This window comes from Arvicola amphibius, chromosome 12, assembly GCF_903992535.2.
Source record: "Arvicola amphibius chromosome 12, mArvAmp1.2, whole genome shotgun sequence".
Classification (NCBI taxonomy): domain Eukaryota; kingdom Metazoa; phylum Chordata; class Mammalia; order Rodentia; family Cricetidae; genus Arvicola; species Arvicola amphibius.
Genome location: NC_052058.2, coordinates 20,654,409 through 20,676,980, shown reverse-complemented (window position 1 = coordinate 20,676,980; position 22,572 = coordinate 20,654,409). Strand labels below are relative to the sequence as shown.

Genomic DNA, 22,572 nt, shown 5'->3' with positions numbered 1-22,572 from the left:
CCACTATAAGGGGCAGAATATCTGAGCTCTGTTTTGGTTTAGAGAGATGGGTAGAAGCACAAAGGGTCAGTGTTCTCTTGGATCAACTTCTTGAGGACAAAATGGGAAGACTAAGGTGAGGAGGTATGATAGTTTAGGAGGAGTGGAAACGCGGTGCCTGAGCACGATAGTGACTGGATATCCCAGAGTCCAGCTAGGTGGCCATGCAGATAGTAAAAGGACCAGAGCAGGGAAGATGTGAATTGGAATACAGAATGGAGATAACTGCATTCAAACAACTGAAGAACTTTTCTTGAAAATTAAAATAAGATATTTTATATAGATCTTGTGTCTCCACATGGAATTTTCAGAGTAAAGGGGAATGACCATTCCCTGCTATAAATTGTGAAGTTTACGCTTAAAGAGATTTGTTCCAGAACAAATAGTAAGTACAGCAGATCAGAACTCTGCTTTTCTCGTATTTAGAGGAAAGCGTGCAGACCTTTTCTGATTTTATTGGAGGCCTGCCTGGTCCTGGGAGGCTTTGGGGGATCAATGAGGGAGATTTGTTTGCAAAGCAGCATGCCGCAGAGACACAGGGGTTGAGGAGCCTCACCTAGCACGGTGACAAGGGACTTGGCAGTCCGCACAGGCATGGTGAAGATGGAGCATGTGTACTCGCCCTCGTCTGCCAGCGCCACATTGCTGATGCTGATACTGAGCTCGTGGGGAGTGGATCTAACCAGCTGAATCCGATTATCTCGAAGAGCTGGGGAAATCAGAATGGGGAGTCAGGGTTCTACCAGTACCTTGCATGCTCATCTTCTACTCCTGTGCTAAACGTCATTGAGGGGAAGGGAGGAATGGTGGGGGTGGGAGACAAAACCAAAATAAAAGAAAATAAAAAACAAAAACCCCAACCAAAACAAGCAAAAAAAAAAAAAAAACCCATCTTGAATTAGGACAGAATAATTCAGTGACTTTCATGAACCACTAAACATGGTAGCTTAATAGACCAGTATTATAATCTGTATTTTGTGTAATTACTTAGGAAAAGCCTGGGGCTGCCTGATATCAGCTGTCATAAGCACTTCTTTGGAGCTTGGTGCTCCAGCACCTTATGAGGCTATAAGACCTATAACACTATGCATGGCTAAGATCAGAGCTGTAGTGCTGGTTTCTCTCCGCAAACAACAGAGGATCCCACAGTTTATTGCTTTTTCAAAGAACATACCTTGTGCTTCTCAGCCTCTGGACTACAAAAATAGCCTTAGCCTCTGCTGTCCCTCTCTCCTAGCCCATGATTCCCATGGAGAAAGCTCACTTAGGAGACACTACCTCTCTTCTCCCCAAAGTAGAGCGTCTGCTGGGCAGGATTAGACCACTGTAGGGATGAGTCTTCATGGTCTTTCACTTGACACTTGAGCACCACGGTGCCACCAGCCACCACTGTTTCATCAGTAGTCCAGGGCTGGCTATCTGCAGGAGTAGAGCAGAGTTAGTTTCATAGAGTCCCGAGGATGTCTACCCATGACTGGGCCACAGTCAGCCTCAGCTAATGCCTTCTCCCCAAGGCTCTGGTCTCTGTCTATGCTTGAGGCTTCATGAGTGAAGGGATAGAGAGGTGGTTGTGGCAGTAGAGGGGAGACACACCTGATCTTCTCTCTCACTGTGGACACACAGAAAGCATCATCCCTTGTTAGATGTTGAATGAACAGGCAGGGTCACAAACACTAAAAGGATAAAGGCACCCAGATCTGAACATAGTACTCCATCTGTGTCTTTTTAGGTATGGTTCTAGCATCCATCATTGAGAACACACATACATATCTGCCACCCTGTGTTCTGCCTTCTTGTCACCACTTATTGTAAGAGCAAAACCATTAGAAGCAATTATGACTACTAATCTAAGACTGAAACGGGGAAAAAAATCTAAACCAGATCTTAGTGTGTATACCTTCATCCACACAAAAAGAGCAAAACAAACAAAACAGAAATTAGAAACAGAAACATTTTAGCATACTTTAAAATTTTTCCAATCATAACCTCAATCCAATCATCAAATTCATCATCAGTTTTCACTATTATTATTAATTGTTGTAGCTGCTCTTGAGACAAGGTCTCACTATACAGTCCTGGGTGGCCTAGTATTTACTATGTATTCATGACAGTCTCGAATTTACCAAAGTCCTTCTGCCCCTGCTCTCTAAGTGCTGGGATTATAAGCATGCACAAGCACATCCAATCGTTCGTTCTCTTTCCTGGTAACTCTTCCTGTCTCTCCAAATACAAACCCAAGTTACCACCCTGATATCATTAAAGAGTAAAAGACTGAAGTTTCCCCCCTCGATGTGCTGAAAGCATATTTTATAACTCTTCTCTCCTTTAGAGAAATTTAAACAAAACACAGACTCAGTTGATAGAGTCCTTGCCTAGCATTCAGGAAGCCCTAAACTGGATCCCCAGCACCATAATGATTGGTTGTGATGAACCACATATGTTATCCCATTACTCAGGAAGTAGAGACAGATGACCAGAAGTTGTAGGTTATCCTTGGCTACATACTGAATTTGAGGCCAATTTGGACTGCATACACTCTATATCAAAAAAATACACACACACAATAACACACACACACACACACTCACACACACATGCACACAGAAGGAGAGAGAGAGGAAAAAGGATGGAAGGAAGGAAAGAAAGAAGGAAGAGAGGGAGAGGGAAAAAGAAATCCAGGTATCTTTTGGATAGATCAGTTTAATGCCAAATCAACCTTCTCCTCAGGCCTAGCTGTGAACCTCTCCAATACTGACATCTGTTTCCCCCACCAGGCCTTGTGCTCAGTTCTCACAGCATGGGCTCTGATTCCTAGTATTGATTCCCTCATCTTTAGAATCGCTTTTAGTGACCCAACATCGGTGACCTCCTCAGAACTAATCTAAAATAATCACCTCCCTTCTCTGCTTCAGGAGCATCCAAAAGTCTGTTCTGTGTCACCGAATTCCTCAACGAGCACTATTCATTGCTCAGTAGGAAACCAGGACTCATGCTTACCACATCCTCTACAGAGCACTATAAAAAACAAACAGATGCCCTGAGCGGTGGTGGTGCACGCCTTTAAGCCCAGCACTTGGGAGGCAGAGGCAGGCGGATCTCTGCGAGTTCAAGGCCAGCCTGGTCAGCAAGAGCTAGTTCCAGGACAGCTAGGACTGTTACACAGAGAAACCCTGACTCGAAAAACCAGCCAACAAACAAAATTGATGCTCCCTTTACCACAGACTGACCCCACCTGCCTGTTTCTCTCTTACTTTTCTAGTCACCTGACCTGCATTTCCAGGAAATACTAGCCAAGAGAAGGCCCTCAGAAGGGAAGGCATGCTGAAAATTATGCCAAGCAAGATACAGCATTAAGGACTGGTAGTTTCCGAGTTGGAGTATGAAGCCTGATGCTTAGTACTGCCTAGAACTGTAGAAGCCGGAAGTGAGGGAGCCACTGGGGCCAGGAATCCAATTCCCTCATCTCGTAGACACAGGCAGCAAGGCAACAGAGGCGAAGAGACTCCTGAGATCAGCCCGCCAGTTCTCAACACTGTAACTCTAGCTCTGTTCTGTCCTCAATATGGAGCTGTTGTCATTGGAATGCTTCCTGAAGTGACCCTCTGAAAGGAGAATTAAGACTATAATTGGATTTTGAGATTGTTGTATAGCCACTAAGCAAATTTGAAAGTGAAATTTTCTCAAAATTTCTCAATGGAAAGTGGCTGAGGCCCCTCATTTGCAATAGACATATATCAATTTCCAACCTCTAATCCCTCTGTCCTTGTCTCACTTGAAGAATTCCTCTTTGACAATGTCTTTCCAGGACCTCTTTGTTTTTCCAGGCATCTTATTTTTGGAAAGAGGTGTAGGGTTACAGAGGTCTCTGTGCCAGAGTGAGAGAGGGAGTTGGTGCATGGGAATGTGGTGGTGGATGCAGAACTGAGGACTAAATGTCAAATGGGAAGGAGAAAGCTGTGTGGTAATGAGAGGCGCGAGAACACGGGGTGGAGTACCACGACTGGGAGATGATGTGAGGATGGGTGAGAGAGGCATCTGGAGAACATTGAGATGAAGGGCCTGGTTTCTCACCTTGACTGGCCAGCATGTCAGGGCTGCTCCAGACTGTGGAGCTGAGGGCCTCGTCCAGTGGAGCCAGAGTTCCCAGCTCCAAATCCTGCTCCTGCCAGTAGCCTGGGGAGAGAACCTGCATCAGGGATGAACCCTGTGCACACTACTATAGCTTGTGTCTACACTTCCATTGTGGGGGTGTGGGAGGGGCTAGGCCCCTATGGAAAGTGGCTTCGCCAACACACCTAAGAGAAAGTGAGACATTAGCAAGAGTTCTGGAAAAGGGAAAGACTCTCCTCTGATAGGCCGTTTAAAGGAGGATGATAACGGTTTTATCTGCCAACCATGTACTGTGAGAGACAAAGAGAACTTGGAGACCATTCAGCCCAGTTTTCCCGCATCACAGAAGAGAACAAAGGAGTCCCCAAAAGATTGAGAGGGACTCACTACAGAAAATTGAAAGCCGAAAACCAAACAACGCAGTATAAACTCCTTATCCAGGGTTCTTTTTGGTTGCACCACATTATCTGTTAACACATTAGAGCCTATGTTCACATTTGACTCTTTCTCTTGACCTATGAAAAGTGCTGGTATCGCCATTCCTGTTTTGCCGGGTGGAAGCAGAATGAAGTGACTTGCCCAAAGTCATACAAATTGAGCGGACACTAGAAATGAAATGGCTGCTTTCAAATCCGATGCTCTTTGTTCTAAGGTGAGACACCTTTCTTGCTGAGGAAAGATTGAAGTTGGGGCTATAAGTTGCACTACACATTGCCAGAGTCTTACCTTCTGCGCCCAGATTCTAAGTTTTCATACTAGGTTCCCAGGGCTCTGCCTCACTGAGACTGTACTTCGCTCTGATGCAACCAAACCTTGTTACCCGGGCAATAGTCACCATCTCTCTTAGGACTAGATCGCTGTTATACTGTCTCGTGAAACACAGTAGTGTCTGGGGTTCACAGCTCCTAACCAAATGGAAAGAGCAGAGGGACAAAGAAACCAGCTAAGCCCCTCTGCAAGATCTCCCGCCACAGAGCCCTCGAGTGGCCAATCACATCGCGCAAAACCAGTGAGATCATCAGCTGCTGAGCAGACACTGGAGTTGCTTCTCTTCCTGGGACAGCGCACTGGGAGAAGTTTGTCAAAGGTCCTTACAGGCGCCACGGTCTGGGTGGGGGTGGGGAGGATAAGAAGGTAGAGGTAGGGCTAAGAGAGAGCAGGTGGGTGGGTCAGAACTGAAAAAAGACTAAAGTGGGGTATGGACTTCTCCGGAGAAGAAAGGAGAGAGCACTAGGGAGAGAAGATTAATCGGAAGAAAAAGAAAGCAAGTCGGTGAGGGGAAAAGAGAGAGAAGATGGGGTAGCCGAGAAAGAGGGTGAGGCAGAGGAAGGAAGAAAGGGGGAAAGGAGAAAGGGAGAGTCCTAGCATCAGATAAAGCTCTAAGAGTGCTTTTGGGGTTGGTGGGCTGTAGTGTAGACAGCTGCCTTTCCCACTGCTCCTGACCTGGCTCTCCCAGAAGATTTGGGAATTTACTTGGTTCTGAGTGACATTGAGAGACCAGGTACATGTCTAATAGGAAAAGAAGAATTGATGAAGACAGGCAAAAGAGGTGCGGAAAACAGAGGGCAGGGCTCTCAGTTTCAGCAGAGAGGCAGTCCTGGGGTGCAGAGCTCTCATCCTGGGGACACCAAGGATGAAGACGACTGGACATTGGTGAGTGTTATTTTCCAGGTTATACATTTTAGAGTGTGCTGTGCCAACATCAAGTGGGAAACAGGGATTGATCGTGCTAAGGCATGGGCTCCTTGAGGGACAGGGAGGAGCAAGGCAAGTGGTCTAAGCGCCCTCATAGGGCATTGGTAACCCAGCACACAATCTAAGAATCACTACACAAGCTTTTACCCAAATGGACCGAGGAAATAGCCTTGTCATACTTCAGTGTGGGACTTTCAGTTTGCAGAGCGGATTTTCACCCGTGATTTCATTTAATCTCAAAACAATTGCTAGCGGTAGGCAGCCAGATATAATCACTTTTAAAGTTGACATCTGAAGAGGTTCCTTGGCTCACCTAAAGGAACTCGAATAGCACAACTCTCAAAAATCCCCTCTACCCCTTGTGGGGTTCTCAGCTTCTAACAGCCCGTTTTCCAGCGCCTTTGCACACTTCACTGGGGTGTGTTTGGTTCCCAGGCTCTGTGTCTAAATTCTGAGGTGGTTGGGAGCAGAAACATCACCATTTTCACCTACATTTCTTTAACCCGCCCATCCTGGTGAGCTCTTGGTGCATGTGACTTGTCTGGTGATTTGCTGCCTCGGCACCAGGCATTCTGCACCTTAACCACGTGGAACCAGTGTCTGGTCTCCACTCTCCTGCTTCCCACATCTGTGCTTTCATCTGCATCTTCCTCAGTGACCTCTCTCCTTGCTCATGCTTGTCCGTCATCTCCCCATTCCCACTTTTGTATGTTGCTTTTTTCCCTCTCTGCACAGGATAAATACGTCAAATGGTGATGTACATCATTTAAACATAGCTGAACTGTTCAGAGGCAGAAAGCAACAAATAACCTTCAATAAATGACATGTTTGGGATGTGAATGATTTATTGCCTCTATATGTTTGCAGAGAATTCACTTTGGTTTGTTGCATTTTAGGAAACTGTTTAAGACATGGCTGGGGCATTGCTTCCCCTTCTATGGGGGTGTGCATGACAGATCTTCCAATCCTGAAATGTACTTTTGATCTTCTATCTCTAGTCTTGGGAATTCTGTTAGCATGTCTGAAAGTCACCCGATTTTATGAAATTGTAGGCTACTGGTGATAGATTCTGAATGGCCGTTCCTGCGGGAGCAGGTAAGTGACTGCAATGCTCTCATCAGGAGTACGGAGAAGTCGCCCGAATTATAAACCGGTTTATGAAAAGCTTGAGCTATCTTTGGATTAAAATTGTGCCAGTCATTTATGACATCACCATGATTTCCCTCAAAATGTTTGGACAGGAAAGGGATGAAACTGAGGAGTATTCTAAAGGGGACATATGGACTTTTTGAAGTGGGTTAGTAAGGATTCTACTCAGGGACCTTGGAAGGAGCTGCTGGCACGGAGCCCCTGGTGAAGAACACCCTCCCTATGTGGGGAGAGCCATGAAGGAAAGAGGAAAGCTCCAGTCTTGATCTTATGAGTTGGGGAGCGTCAGGGGTCAGTCTTACTCGTCATATTGTTATCTGCTCACATGCCTTCTCTGACTTTCCATTCTCTCTCTCTCTCTCTCTCTCTCTCTCTCTCTCTCTCTCTCTCTCTCTCTCTCTCTCTCTCTCTCTCTCTCTCTCTGTGTGTGTGTGTGTCTGTGTGTATGTCTGAGAGAGAGAGTTGTATGTGAGCTTGTGGGTTCGTGAGTATGTGCCTACATACACATGCAGCTGCGCATGTAGATGTCAGGAGCTAACATGGTGTGCATCCTTTGCTCATTCTCCAGCTTATATTTTAAAAATTAAATTTATTTGGGTGGTGTGGGGATACATGCCATAGTGTCTGTGTGGAAGTTGGAGGAGAACCTACAGGAGTCAGTTACCTCCTTCCACCCTAGGGGTCCTGGGATTGAACTTGGGTTGTCAGCCTTGGCAATAAGCTTCTTTACCATCTTAACTTGCTATTTACCTAATTTTTCTACAAAGGTGTGCACCTGCCACCCCAGCCACTGGTTCTGGGTGTCCAGATGCATGCCACTATTCCAGGCTTTTTACGCGAGTGCTAGAAACCTGGATTTAGGTTCATAGCAAGTTCTTTGTTGAGTCATATACCCAGCTGACTTTACATTTTCTGTAGATAATGCCCACATTGGTTAGCCTTGACTTCCAGGTCCTATACAGTCTAATGTCTACCCACCTGTAAACTTCGTCTTTTTTCCACTTCACTGATCCCACATTCTAGACATAGGAGCTATTTAGAATTCCACTTAAAGCATTGGCCATCCCTTGTCCATTCCCTTTTCTATACTAACTTGGTTTAAATGCTCTTCACCCATCTTCACGTGTCTTAACTCTAGCCTTTAAGCCTACTTTGCGCGGCTCTTCTTTCAAGAGGGCTTCCTTGGTGGCCTAGTTGGGAATTCTTTCCCTTATCTCTGGGTTGCATTACTTTCCCTGCTTTCTTTCCATGATGCAGAGCTTCTTCCTGCATTGCCACTGGGGCTTCTTCCTAAATCATAAAGATCCTGCAAGAACAGTTGATATCTGATTCATCTTCGTATCAATAATGGCCCCAATATAGCTTATTGCACATAGAAGGTGCTTAATAAATATTTATTTATCAAATGAATCGGTATCTTCTGTTGTGGGAACAGAGCTCAAAATCTGTTAGCGTGGAGAAAATAGCAAATCCGAAAGCACAGGAAGGAGTCGGTCAAGCAAAGCTTGGACGACTACTACATGGAAATCTAGATTTCTACAAGATAGGACTTGATATTAAAAAAAAAACAATAACAAACCTCACCTACCCCTGCCACAACCTAGTTTTAATCTCAAGACTTAAGTTAAGAGGTTCATAGGTGTAACTCTAGGCAACTAGGGAATTATGTGATATTCCTAGTAAGGGCTAGGTTCATACATAGGTCTCTCTGGCCATGAAGCCCAGACTTTCTGCATCTTCCTACTGCACGGCCTGCCCCAAGAGGCAGAATCAGGTGTCTTGTATGTGTGGTGGTGGGTTAGGAATAGGTGAGGGAAGATAAAAAAAAAATCACAGAGGAACAGACTAGAGATGGTGCTTGTGGTGGTGGCATTGTTGTGATTGGCATCTAGTGAATTATGCTTTTAACTGGATTTTATAATGTGCCTTCACTCCATACTTTGGGATCTATTTTGTCTACCCTTAATTGTCTTACAGTGTGGGGCTCCTTGGTTAACCAAACAACAGATGTGTTTATTTGAAACTTTTGACAAAATCCTTTTATGTTTTCATTACATTCTAGCACCTAGACTGAAAATGAAAAGGTTATCTCGTTGGCATCAATCGTTTTGAGTGTTTCTTAGTTCTTTTCTTTACCCATGGATTCGGATATCGTTAGAATTCTCAGCATTTTAAAGGAAAAGTAATCCTTCCCCCTATAGTGGTTTCCTTCTGATCGATTGTTCATACTGGGAGTAGCAGAGGCAGGGACTGCAGACTTAATAATGTGTCTCTTCAAAGCATACATTGGCACCAATGACTCAGTTTTTCACTGCAAGCACGGGACCTCACACATAGTAAGGGCTCAATAAATATTTATTGAATAAATAAGTGAGTTACTCAAATGAATAAAAATGTATTATGTCTGCAACTTAAGTGACTGGTAGGGAAGGCTATGAGAGTATGCCAGCATCACCCTTGACTGTTTGGTTTATGTATCTTCCCTGCCTTGTTTGCTCTGGGGATCTAGAATATATTGGCAGAACTATTAACCGTGTCATGGGTGCACATTTGGGATGGTGGAACAAAGGGATGAGAGATCTGGGCTGCATGACTACAGCCGGCCTCTCTAGTGCTTGTGTCCGGAGCCCCACTTCCCTGACTCTAAAGAAAAGCAGCTCTCTGAGTAGGCGTTGATGATGATGGTGATGGTGATGATGATGGTGATGACTCAGCATTTCTCTAACTCCTGAGTTAAAAATAATGTTCAGCCCAGCCTACTTGTTATTCCTCACGACTACCCTGACAGGTGGGTGGAGAAGTGTTATCTCCAAGCAAAAAACATACTGGGGGCTGTGGCCCAGAATACTGACTCTCTTTTAGAATGGAATATCCACCTTTAGGAGTCTCATTGCTAGGCTCCCAGACCTAAGAATCTCCCCCAATTCGGCTTCTTAGTGAATTGCTATGCAGGTCACAGACAGCAGAGAACGGCCATAGCAAAATGAGACTTGGAATTTGGCCCCTGGAAGTTTGCTTATCCTCAGAGCCACGTTTTTCTTTGAGAGTAAATGTTTGAATGTGCATTTGGAGGAAACTGGACCAGTTCCATCTGAATCCTGACTTAGAAGATAACTCCAAGAATTGCAGGAGTCGCTCTGACTTCACAAAGGACTCTCTTTACATTCAGCTTCCTACAGTTGGTTTTTGGCAGCCACGACTGTGCCCGATTACCAAAATCATTCCTCAGTTTCTAGACTAGAACTCTGACAGCTAGCGGTCGGCTCTCTTCTTGTTCTGTATTCCTGCCTCGCTTTGCCCCTCTGTATTCCTGCCTCACTTTGCCCCTCTGTATTTCTGCCCATTTTCCTTAGCTCTCGGTTCACTAATACCTGGATTTTAAGGCACAGTCAGAGGGATGCTGGACCTTGAGAGATGGAGCTTATTCTGGTTTCTAGTCACCTCTGTCTTCCTTTTCTTTCGGGAATGAGATTTTGGACTGCATTGAGACCAGGAAGTCCTCTTGGACACCCCCCTCTTCCATAACTCAGGTGCACTTTAGCTCATGTTCCCGCCAGCCAGAACCTCAGGCCTCAGTCCTGCCTCAGCTGCTGCCCTCTGATTTTAGCCTCCCTGGTCCCCTGCTGATCTCTTCTTGCCACTGGGCTGCTGAGAGGAGATGATGCTCTTTCTTGGTCCTCCTTCTATTATTTCTGTTACTGTCTGGTTTTTTTCCCTTCTGGAGTCTTGTTTGTCAAGCAGCCTCTTGGGCCCAAAGTCATTACTCTCTCCCGGCTTGATTTGATTCTCCTAAGAGGCACAGGAGAGAAAGTGGAAACAGTGGGGGAAGGGTAGATTTCCACTCCTTTCTCCCCCAGGAACTTCCTGTTGTGCTAACTGACTTTTAGTTTGGTATAAAGCCTGGACCAGAGACTCAAGAGTTGAGAAGTCTGTCATTTTCACACTATTAGAAGATCTGAGAGTCAGGTTAGGAGCTACTCAGTCTGCATTCTAACAGGTTTTATAATGTGTTTCAGGGGCATATTTTGGTTCCATCCTCAACAGGTAGGAAGCAAAAAGTTTTCCAGGTTAAATGAGGTAAATTTGGTTAGCTTGTCAAGGGCAGGTGTGAGGATGGGGTTAAAATGAAAAAAAAAATTCTCAGTGTTAATACTCTTTTCTCACTAAAATTAAAAGTAAATAAAAAATACAGTCATTCAAAAAATTTTCATATAAAATGTTAAAATCTAAATTTTAAGATGTCATGCAGGTGTGTGTGGGGTGTACATGTATGTGCACGTGGCTGTATTTCTTAAGCCATATTCCATATTCCATCAGTATTTTCTACTGACCCCTAATGGACAGAGCTGGTTACTCCTAAAATCGTTGACTATCAGACAGAAAGGGAAGGATGCCTTTCTGACTCTGGCACCAGAGTGCAATGATTTTTCTCCTCTTTCTGTTACAATTAATTTACGCAACATGGTTTCTCCTCCACGACTTTCACAAGTATAGGCTTTCAGAGCTGACACAATCATAAGTAGCAGTCAGTCCAATACCGTTGTGTGCGTGTGCGTGTGCGTGTGAGCATGCATGTTTACAAGCTGCTGAACCACATCCCCAAATCCAGCTGCTCATTTTAACAACGAGGAACTGAAATCCCCGAGAAGTGTGAGAATTGGAAGAAGTCCCACAGGCAGTTAGTGGGAGCTATAGTTATGACTCTGGTCTTTTGTGCTTATCACCACTTCGTAGGAGTCCTTGTCGAATAGCTAATTCAGAGGTTCAGTTGCCACTGAGTGTGACATTTTTATCTGGTGATTTCTACTCTGCTTCTTATCACCATATGGGAAGGACCCCAAAGTTCAAGGGAAGTAAGCTTACTAACTCTCAGACAGGTTGGAGAAGTTGGGATGAGACAAAGGAGTGTCATCTGCCACATTTTCACAAATGTCAGGCCATAAGACAGACTTCAGTTCCCACAAAAGAGGAATTTGAAAGTCAGAAGCCACTGCTGTGTCCTTAGGAGCTAAACACAGTGGCCATGAGAATAAGACTTTGTGCATACTGTGTGTGTGTGTGTGTGTGCGTGCGCGCGCGCACACACACACATGTATGCACACGCTCCTGAATCTACTTGCTGAAGCGTGTAACTTGCACAGCCATGGGAACATGTACATGATTGTGATGTGGAAGAGAGAGGGGTTAAACTAGCTGGGAAGAAAAAAAGCAGAGGAGCATGTCCTATTCTTGAGCTAGAAAGAAAAAAATCTGGAGGCAGAAGTGGGCTTGTGGTAGGCTGGGGTGGGGGTGATGCTCACAGACTTAGTTAAGATTCTGAGGAGCAGAGACTGGGAAGTGGGTGGCAGAGAAGGAGGTGGGGACAGCTGTTGCTTTGATTTGCTACTGAGTCAGTGTTCTTGGTGCATTAGCGCTGAGAGGGAGCCCTAGGCTGGCCCCCAACTAAAACAAGCCCCTCTGCAGCCAATATTGAGTTGTAACAAGGACAAACGCAGTTGGGAGACATAAAGGAGGGGCATCTGATCCTAAACAGGTCCTTGTTCATCTTAGCTCCCTTATTTTGGAAGTGTGGGTTCTAAGTAAACATCTAGCCTTCTGCAGCAGGAGTCTGTGAAGGAGGTAGGGTGTGGGGAGCAGAGCACTGGAATTCATCGCGGAGAACTTCTGGAGAACAGGTTCTGTGTAGGTACAGGATGGTACCTGGGATGATGGCAGCCTTTTGCAGGGTCTGTTACCTCAACTCCTCATGCCTTCCCACAGTGATCTCATTCTTCAGAAATCAGGGCAGGTTTGTTGTGGGCTGTGTACTCTGGTACAGTAGCCAAGAGGCTGGTTTTGTCTGAAGGTTTTTGATGCCCCCTTAACCTGAGCAGAAGAGTTTTATATCCTTCCTAAAACTTGTTATTTCTTACATACAATACACACAAATAGAACTAGAAAAAATATGCATTCTCCCATACTGTAGGAAAGCATCTGGGATCTTTTAAAGGACCCAGGTTCAATTCCCAGCACCCACATGGCAGCTCACAACTGTAGGCAACTTCTGTTCCAGGGGATCCAACCCACATAGACATGCATGCAGGCGAAACGCCGATATACATAAAATGCGACTAAATAAAAAAATTCAAAACAGAAATAAGAAAGCAGTTAGGAAAGGAAACATAACAGAATTGAACCTGGAACTCATTTAGTGCACTGGAAGGGTATGGGATGGTGGGGATTGGTTGAGACTGAGTGATAAAGCTCAGCAAACCAGGGATATGCAAAGAACAGATTTCCTGACGGTGAGAGATCTCAAGTCTGACTTCCAACATGTCTCTTCCTACCTGGTGCCTGGTACCTGACCTGTCTGCATGCATATGCAGATTCCCTTTCTTACAGGGTCCCACCCTATACATCGCTGTTTCGTTGGTGATTTAGATCTTTTGGGGCGATGGTTTGGTGTGGAAGGATAGCAATACTCTGAAAAGCGTAATTTGTTATGAGGCAGGCAGGAAAGCATTCATCTCTGCTGGTTCTGATATTCCTGACTTGTTTTTACTGTTTCCCTTCACTGGATGATCAGAGGCTGGGTGTGAATGACAGGTTCAGGGCAATGGTTAGGAGTGTTACATGAAGAAAAATGTGTTCTGCTCCTTACACCCACTCACACTACTCTCGTTCCCTGATTCCCATAAGACTAAATGAGACTTAGTCTCCCTCTCTCTCTCTCTCTCCTTCATTCTTATCACTTGAAAAAGAAAATCTGTATTTTTAAGAGTGCCGCATTGCATTGTACATACTAGCCTCACTTTGTGCTTTTCTGGTAGTTTTAACTCTTCTATGAGACAGACACATTCTTCCGTGTCTACAAATCCCACAGTCTCCAAAATGGCAAATAACGCTGTTTTGACAGAAAGGTCCCTCCTTCCCTCTTTTTAAGCCTCCAATGAGTATCTCAGCTTTGATGCGGTTATGTCTGCTCTTAGCTCCCTAAGATGCTTGTATTTTCCAACTCGGTCATCCTTTTTCTCTCCTTCAGCACGTGTCCTTCAACACACTATGATTCTCATTATTCATATGCCTGTTTTTATTTTTTTCTGTCTCAGACACACAGCTTTTATTATGACCCAGATACAGAGCCCCTTTCACATGCTCATATTAATCAGAACCCCTTACTTCCAGAAAACCATATGGCTTAACCTCAGAGCTTCCCCCCCCAAAGCAGAATGTTGTCTCTTTCTTCTGCTCAAACTCCCCAGGAAAGGCCTAGAATCCTCTCTTCCCCAGGGCCGAGGCCCGGTCCATCTGTCACTGACACCGGGCTCCAGGGCTTGGAAACTAGAAAAGACTTGGCATTGACAGCAGTTGAGGACAAATGAAAACATGGAAGGCTCGGGGGCTTAGTGGTGCTGTGTTTTATATTTGTGTGAGATTATAAGATGCCAGTTGGAGGGGGAACATATACTATGTCCTTGGGAAAGATGCCATTATCCGGAAGTGTGAGAACTAGTGAGTGCCACTGTCCCACTGTAATTTTGTGTTTGTCGAGTGACAAATGGCTAGGAGCAGATGGTAAAGCTGGCCCTTCATTTTATAATGGAAGAACTTGGCCTCGGGTTCCTTAAAGGGGTGGACACGATGGTCAGTTCCATGTTATCTGTCGCTGATGCACGCAGAGATTTTCTGCATTTCTCAAGGGTATCAAATATTTAAATCAGAGGCCCCATGAATAAATTCACATTTAGGAACTTTTTAACCTGGGTGGAGCTTTGGCTGGAAAGCAAAGGGCTGAGGCATGGAAGGTAAATAAACAAACACAGGAAACAAAGTCTTGCCCATTCTGAATAGCACCTGATATTCAAAGTCCTAGCTCTTCATCCTACTTTGCTAATATTTGAGACAATTTTGAAGACAAAGAAGAGGGACAGGTAGTGGTCAACTTATAGATGAGTGGATGTGACACAGACTTCCATCACATTTTCTTTTCCCCAGGGCAAGGTGCTACTCCCGACCTTCTTGACCCTGAAGTAGAAGTAAATGAGCTAAAGGTGTTTATAATTAGCAATCAATATACAATTAGTACAAGCCTAGCTGGGGAAAAGAAAAAATAATTCTTTAGCAAATGCAGTCATATATAGATTTGTGTGTGTGTGTGTGTGTGTGTGTATGTGTGTGTGTGTGTGTGTATTTCTCCTGGACACCTTTCCAGATGTAAGATCTCACACAGGGATGAAGGACATACTGAAAAATGTTAGAATCTGCATTTCAATCCTTCTGGAAATAAGTCTGCTCTTCACTAGATCAGAGTGTCCAGGGAAATGAGTGGATGCAAGATAGTCCAGCTGTTGCTGCAACCTCAATCTTATCTTCCAGAAGGCTCTCTCATAGAGGTAAATCACTTACATTATCTGCCCTTGATGGATGAAGCTTCTTCTTGCTTCAAGTGAGGAAATGAAGGAGACACCTTGGCAAGTCATTTAGGTATCCAGCCTCCTAGACACTTCTCTGGGTCATTCATGTAGAAATCGACATGGGACAGTTTAGACTCAGGGGAAGAGGAGCTTGCCCTGATTTGATATAAAGTGTTGAACAGGCTGGCTAGGTGGATGGCACTCGGTGTCATCAGATTATTGGGCAGATGTGTAAGAGAGTCCATCTGAAAGATGCAACTACTGAGATTTGGCCAAGGACATGAATCCAGGATGACGTTTGTGTTTAAGGCCACTTTCTCCATAAAAGATGGTTACAAAAGTGGAAGGAGTGAATCAGGGTTCTGATTTTAGTTTCTATGCCTCTCATATGTTGGGGATTTTCTATTGCCTAGTTTATTATATATCGTGTTTGCATTGCTGAGGCACAGGACAGAGGAAAGCAAGCATTATGGTAGGGACAGGTGGGACTCGCATCAGAATCAGGGTGCTATTGAGAGCGGCATGCTTCTGACTGAGGAGGACTCATTCTACACTCTACATCTGTGGAGTGTATGTGATTATCAGACAGGAACAATGTCATCTCAGTCTAAAACACAGCATCTGTAGGGCCATTTTAAAGTATGGTTCCAGCTACAGTAAAACATGGAATTATTTCAAGGCCATCTGAGGACACTGTAGACCCCAATTTCCTGAACATGTACACCTGAGAAATACTATTTTGTCTCCTTCCTAGGGATGTTTAGTCAGGAGAACTCTATATCTCTGTAACAGGGTGTGGACTTCCTTTTCAAATATCAGGGCCGCATGTATTTCTGACTCGGAAGGGGGAGGGGGGAGGGAAAGCCAGTTCTGAGGGCTGCTCTGGGAGAGCAGAGATGATAAAGCATAGGTGGAGCAGGACCATGGAGAGCAACAAGCAGTGCCTGGAGTGTTACCATGAGGGGCCAGCACCATGGAGAGTTCAAAGCACAGGTAGTTTATTTGAAAGGAGATTGGGACCTGGCATTGCAAGGTAGCAGGCTCTGGTGCCCACAGAACTTAGCCAGATTTCTGTTAGCATCACATGACGCCCATCAATTTTTTTCCCCCGAAGGACTCTGAGTCTGTTACATACACCCAGAAGACTGAGGACCACTACTAGTTACTAGTTAGTGTGTGATCATTAACCAAATTATCTAAGTGTGAGTGGTGATGAAGAGATTTTAATTTGCTACAAGTTATTAAAAAATAAAGTTAGGACTATTGTCTAGTTAAGGAAATGACATAAACTTCCTGTGACCTGCTCCCTTCAGAAACACTAGGATATAAGGAAGCCAAAATGTGTATAATTATCAGATAGGTTATATAACATACACAAATGTTCTGATAGTCTCCAATTTTCTATAAAAAGTCAATATTTGATGAAAAAAGGAGAAGAAGCATGAGACCAGACTCTTTAAGATGAGTGGTTTCTGCTGGGCAAAGTGGCACATGCCTTCATCACTGCACTCAGGAGGCAGAGGCAGGCAGATTACTTTGAGTTTGAGGTCACGCTGGTCTACAAAGCAAGTCCCAGTATACAGAGAAACCCGGTCTCAACAAAACAAAACAACATCCACACCCCCTCCCCCAGAAAAGAGTTGTGTCACCAGGGTTTTTATTGGAGAAATTTAGTAACTGGCTTTTTTACTTAAGAAAATTTTGGTAAATTAATAAGTGAGTCTTTAATACTTGCTGGTTCAATAACGATTATATAGCTTTAATGAGCCACTGTGTGTGGAAAAAAATATCTCAATAGATGTATGTGTTCTACTCCTGAGAGATAGATTTTTTTTCAGTATTAGAATGGATGGACCTCCTCGTCACATACCACAGTGCTGGCTTGAAATTTCTCTGGCATAGTTGTAAGAGCCTGAGCCCCAGCTGCTTCTGACCTTATAGAGAACCATTACCACTGCTGATCCTGGCAGCAGAGATGGGTCTTTGCCCTGGAGACATGTTTTTCTCCACTTGAAAATGATATAGAGTGTTTATTCTTAATTTGACTGTGTTCTTAGAGACTTGAATCTTTTCCTAGTGGTTTATGAGACTCTTCTGTGATCTCTCTCTCTCTCTCTCTCTCTCTCTCTCTCTCTCTCTCTCTCTCTCGTTCCAGTATATTGACCTGTAGCCAGTGGTTAAACAGGAAGCACTAGACTCTAACACTAAAAATAAAAGAAGATCTTGGGCTAGCGTAGAGGTTAGTGGTGGGGAGCTTGACAAGTATTCACGAGTCTACAAAAGAGAGAAAAAATAAAAAGAAGATATCATTACTCCAATTTTCTAATGCTCTGGGTTTTTCATTCAGCAAGAAGCTGACTGCTTTCAGGAGAATCAAAAGCCTAGACTGCCATCCTTAGATGACATTCCTTTACAGAGACTCAGATGACAAAAAAAAAAAAAATGATTGTGGAGCCAATAGGCAGCTCCGCTGGAGTAGGAGACAGTGTGGAATGTAACTAGGCACAGCCCCAAGGGTTTTCTTTCTCTGACAACTGTGAGATTTCCCCCTACCACACGATTTAAGAACAAACAGCTTTAAACACCGTTCTACATATCAGAGTGCAGTGAGCAGCAGCAATAAATGCCTAAGTCCAATCTAAAGATTCATAGTGCAGTGGTATCATGTCCTGTCTGCCATTTCAAAATGACCAGAACAACACCAAAAAGATGCCATCTGTGGAATTTCATGGCTGCAGAACTATGAGTCACCCATTTCAAGAGGATGCTGAATATCTCCAACATGTCACTCTTGAAATTGGACTAGGTCTTCTTTCCTCAGTTGGAAGAGGAAGAAAGGAAGCCTAAGTGCACTCTGATGGCTCAGCTGACTTTTGGCAGAGGGCAGAGAAATTGGACTATAGCAAAAGTCAGGTGTAACTTAAAGAATACAGAGAAGCCAAGAATGGGGCAAAGGCTACAGACACTAATTTCGGCAATTCTCCGGTGGTCTCTTTTCCTTAATGAGGCAGATACTAGGGTCCCAGAGAAAACTATCGAAACCAACAGTGCCATCTAAGCCTAGGCCAAACTTAGGCTAGGATATCTAGCCGTAATTTCTGGGTAGCCATTTCACACCCACATTAGGCAAACTGAATAGTCAATGAATTAACTATGTCATCCCAGTATCTCTCTGATGGCCTTAACTTCCTTGTGTCAGATGCTGTGCAAATCTTAAGGGAGAGTATGTCCTTCCCAAGAGTTATAGCAGGAACTAAGAAGAGAACAGAAATAAAAACAGACAGAATTCTTACAGCTATAACAAGGAACAGAAACTCAATGGAGCAGATCTGCCAAGCAGATCCGTGGGCAACACTACAGAGAATGCTGGGCTTCTCCGGCACATTGGGCATGATCTCCACACTGGGCACCTGGCCAGGGGGCTGCAGAATGCATGGCAGTGGACAGAAGGTCATTGGGAAGGAAAACTAATGCATGTGTGGAACACTGAAAGGTTAAGTTGCTATAACCTGGAATGAAGCAAAGCAAGGTTGTCCATCCACTGGGTTAAATCACTGTCCTGAAAATAACTCGGGAATAAAGAACCCTGAGAAGGCTGGTCACAATATTGAATGTCAAGCTGCTCACCAGAGACATGACCACAGGGTGCATTAAGTTCACAGACCTTGTGTTTCTCAAACTGGAGCTGCCAACGTCTGCCAGTACTAGTGGAGAAAGACCAGAAGGGAGGGCAGGTGGCAAATTCCTAGGCTTGTGGCCACAGCACTAACGGCCAGGTTCAGATAGCCCTACCTTATTTCAACTTCTCAATCCCTGCCCATCTTTATGAGTCTGAAATATTTATGCTGTACCCAAAGGAGCTTTTACACCTCAGCAGCACATGAAGTTTGTTTTTCTGATTCTCAGTGGAATTAGCTTCCCAGTCACAGCACCTTTGACCATTTTGGCTTCAGCATGCTGGATTATTTTGTCCTTAAGTCTTTACACCACATCTCTCCTAGATTGGGTCAAACATTACAGGTTGAGTTAAGCATCACCTAGCACCCTGCTCAGGAGCTCCAGGTGAACTCAGGGGTGCTATATACCCTTCATGATGCTAGTCAGAATGGCCTCCAGGAGTGGCATCCATGGAGTATATAATCTATGAATTTATTTTCCATCATTGGCACTCACTTTCCCAGACTCAGAAATCAGGGTATGGAATTAATTGAGTGGAGGATACTTAATGGTTATGTTTCAAACAGTGCAGGCACTGCCCTCTGCACAGATATTCTGGAGGCTTGGTTGGAATTTTCTTTGGAAACAGTGTCCTAACTATTTCCCTTTTCCTGACCCATTCTCTTTAGTTCCTCATACAGAAGTTACTACCTTTCCCTCCTTCCTCCAAGTTACTGCTCTAACTATATTTATTTCTAAGCCGAGAATACAACAATTTTCTTTTTCTGAACTTTAAGCCCAAATAGGGGCTAGGTTCCCAAGTTGAAGAACAAGAAAGAGTTGTCATGCATTGGGTGAGGAAAGATATGGTCACTGAACAAATTTACTCCAGTTTGTCATTTATGTTCTAAAGAAGAAAAGCCTGAAGCTTACTGATGTGATCATTTTCTCTTTTCAGGTCTTAGATTGGCACTCTTAGTTCTTATTGCCAAAGGACTGTAGTTTGGGCACTTGCTTCTTTAATTCACCTATGAGTATGGGGAAGACAGGGACTTCACTGAAAGTCAAGGCCTTTTAGGAGAGTCATTACTGAGGCACAAACACCCACTGTCCCCTTTTGCAACTGCTCATCTCCTCTGTGAGCAGGGTCACCAGTGCAGTCTTCTGGGGACAGGGATTCCATGTGCAAGAGAAGAGACTGCCATCCCTGTGGTGATGGGAGGAACTTCCTTTGGGGAGTTTGGGGAGTACAGAGTAAAAGGAGTCAGCCAACCAACTGTAGAGAGGGGATCCCCAGGGTCCTCACACCAGGGGAAGCTCCTTTACCAGGACAGAGACAGGGTAAGGGGAGGAGGTCAGGCAAGGTGGGGCTATTATTCCTCCAGCACCCTGGCTCCCAGCCGGCTTTCCTCAGATGAAATTCTCTACATCATCCTCCCCAGTTCCAACCCCTCCCCTCTCCACCCTGCCCCGCCCTGTGCCCATCCCTGCTGGCCACTGGGTCCATCGCCCAGGAACCACCTCCCCTTTCTCCTCCCCTGCGGTTCTTTCTGTTTTTTTTTTTTTTCTTTCCTTTTTTTTTTCCGTTGGCATCTAGCCGGGCATAGCCACCACCCTCCCTCTACTCTCCCCACTTCCCTTTTCTCCGCAGAGGTCCTGTTCCCGTTCCTCTTCCCTTCCCCACCCAGCCCACCACTGACAGGCCAAGAGAGAGAGGAGGAGGATGCATTCCTTTAGTCTTCCCTCCTCCAGGGACCTGAGGCTCTAAGCTGGGGTGCCCTTCTTCTTATCTCTACACACTTCTTCAAGCCACCCCATTAACCACGAGCAGTCCTTAAGAAGGCTGAGGTGCCCCCACAGCGCTGACCTACATAGCCTGGCCTGGGGCGGGAGGGGCTCTTCCCCAAGTCCCCTCTCCCTTGGCCCCGCCTCCTTTCTTCACCCCCCCACTTCCTTCCTTCACCTCTTTACCTTTCCAAACCCAAGAAGGGTTGAGTTAAAGACTGGGGCAAAGAGGCTAGTCTGCTACCCCGCCCTAAATTTGGGAAAATTGATGCTCAGCTCAGGAAAGCTTTGGGTTCCCCATCGATCCTTCTCCCCAAATATCTTACTCTCTCCTTTTGCTGCCCCGCACCCAAGTATAGGTTTCCTTTCCCAGATTTTGCCACCACTAGGACTAGAGCCAAACTGGGGCCCCCTCCGCCTAGTGTTGTTGTTTTGCTTCAAGGAGAAGCCCCTCTCCTTTGCCCACGCCCCCCTCGACAACCTCACCCAGGCCCCCTTCCCTGCCCACTCCGAGCTCCGCGGCGGGTGGGGGACGCGCGGGGGAGCAGAAATGTTTGCACGCAGCAGTTTGGGGGATCGTTCTGGCCACCCAACCCCTACAGACATACATACACAAACACCCAACACACGCCCTGACTGAAACAGCGACAAATCTCACTCCGCCCCCAACACACACTGACACAGACATACACACAGACTCTGACACAGAAACGCAGCACCAGACACCAACATAGACGCGCACACCCAGACACACACGGACATCAACACTTCCAGACCCCGGCTGCTCCAAATAGACAGCAACCTCCCGAGATCCAGACCCCTACTGCACACGCAGACACACACAGTGGGCTCTGTACATAGAAGGGTGCACACGCCGGCACACCCCACGGTCCTCAGAGACAGCGCTCAGAGACAGACACAAGGGTATTCCAAGAGGCTGGCGACTTGAACCCTCGCTTCTAAACAAAGCCAACAGGCTCCCTGCTCCCGACTCCCAATCTGAACCCCCACCTCGGGGCATTGGTCACCTCCCCTGGCGCCGCCCCCTCCCTCACTCACCGTCCTGGGAAAGATTGGCCCCGCCGGGCGCCCAGGAGCAGGCGAGGAGCAGGAGCAGGGACAGGGCGGAAGGGGCCCCCATCGCGCTTCCTGGCCGCCTACCCGGCTGGGCGCTGGCGAGCCTGGATCTCCGGGGACTGGGGCCGGGGGCACTGGGTAGACGGCGTCGCTGTCCAAAAGGGCGCCCCCGGAGCGGCTTCCAAGCCCGGGGCCGAGGCGGGTACCGGGAGGGAGCCGGCGCTGCTGCAGTCGCCGGGATTAAATAGGGCGCTCGGAGCAAACCATTCGGTTGGAGGTGGAGGGGGGGTGAAGGGGGGCTGGGCTGGTGGCGGGGGGGCCTGGATGCCGCATTCCCTACTCCCCCCCGCCTCCCACACCCCCTCAGCGCTTTTGTGGTGCCTTCCATCTTCTCCCCCGGGAGCTCCTCCAGCATCACTCGGGTGTAGAGGAAATGAAGGGAGCTGGCTCAGCAATGGGACCCCACGCTCACCCCTCTTAGGCTTGGGGTGGGGAGAGGGGAGGTGGGCAGGGCGGTGGGCCAGCTGGCGAGAGCGTCCACTGCAGGCCTGGGCAAGGGCGTGCCCACTAGCCTGAGATCCTCCGGCCCCGCCTTCTCCTTAGGCAACCGGGATCCCCAAAGCTAGGGCACCCCTATCAGCAGTGTGGCCAAGTATACCTCCCCAGG

General features: G+C 46.1%; 1 protein-coding gene across 2 annotated transcripts in view; it reads right to left on the bottom strand.

The window, feature by feature from the left end:
• The window catches only part of Cadm3 (cell adhesion molecule 3), a 29,744-nt gene extending 7,775 nt beyond the window's left edge, over positions 1 to 21,969 (bottom strand). Inside the window, exons 1-4 of one of the 2 annotated variants that reach the window (XM_038349601.1) lie at positions 21,888 to 21,969; positions 4,111 to 4,212; positions 1,318 to 1,458; positions 596 to 748 (exon numbers count right to left, since the gene is read on the bottom strand). In XM_038349601.1, coding sequence (XP_038205529.1) covers positions 596 to 748; positions 1,318 to 1,458; positions 4,111 to 4,212; positions 21,888 to 21,969 — 478 coding nt within the window. The remainder of the gene's footprint in view (positions 1 to 595; positions 749 to 1,317; positions 1,459 to 4,110; positions 4,213 to 21,887) is intronic. The other variant, XM_038349602.1, reaches the window with a different exon arrangement.
• Between the last annotated feature and the right edge of the window lie 603 nt (positions 21,970 to 22,572).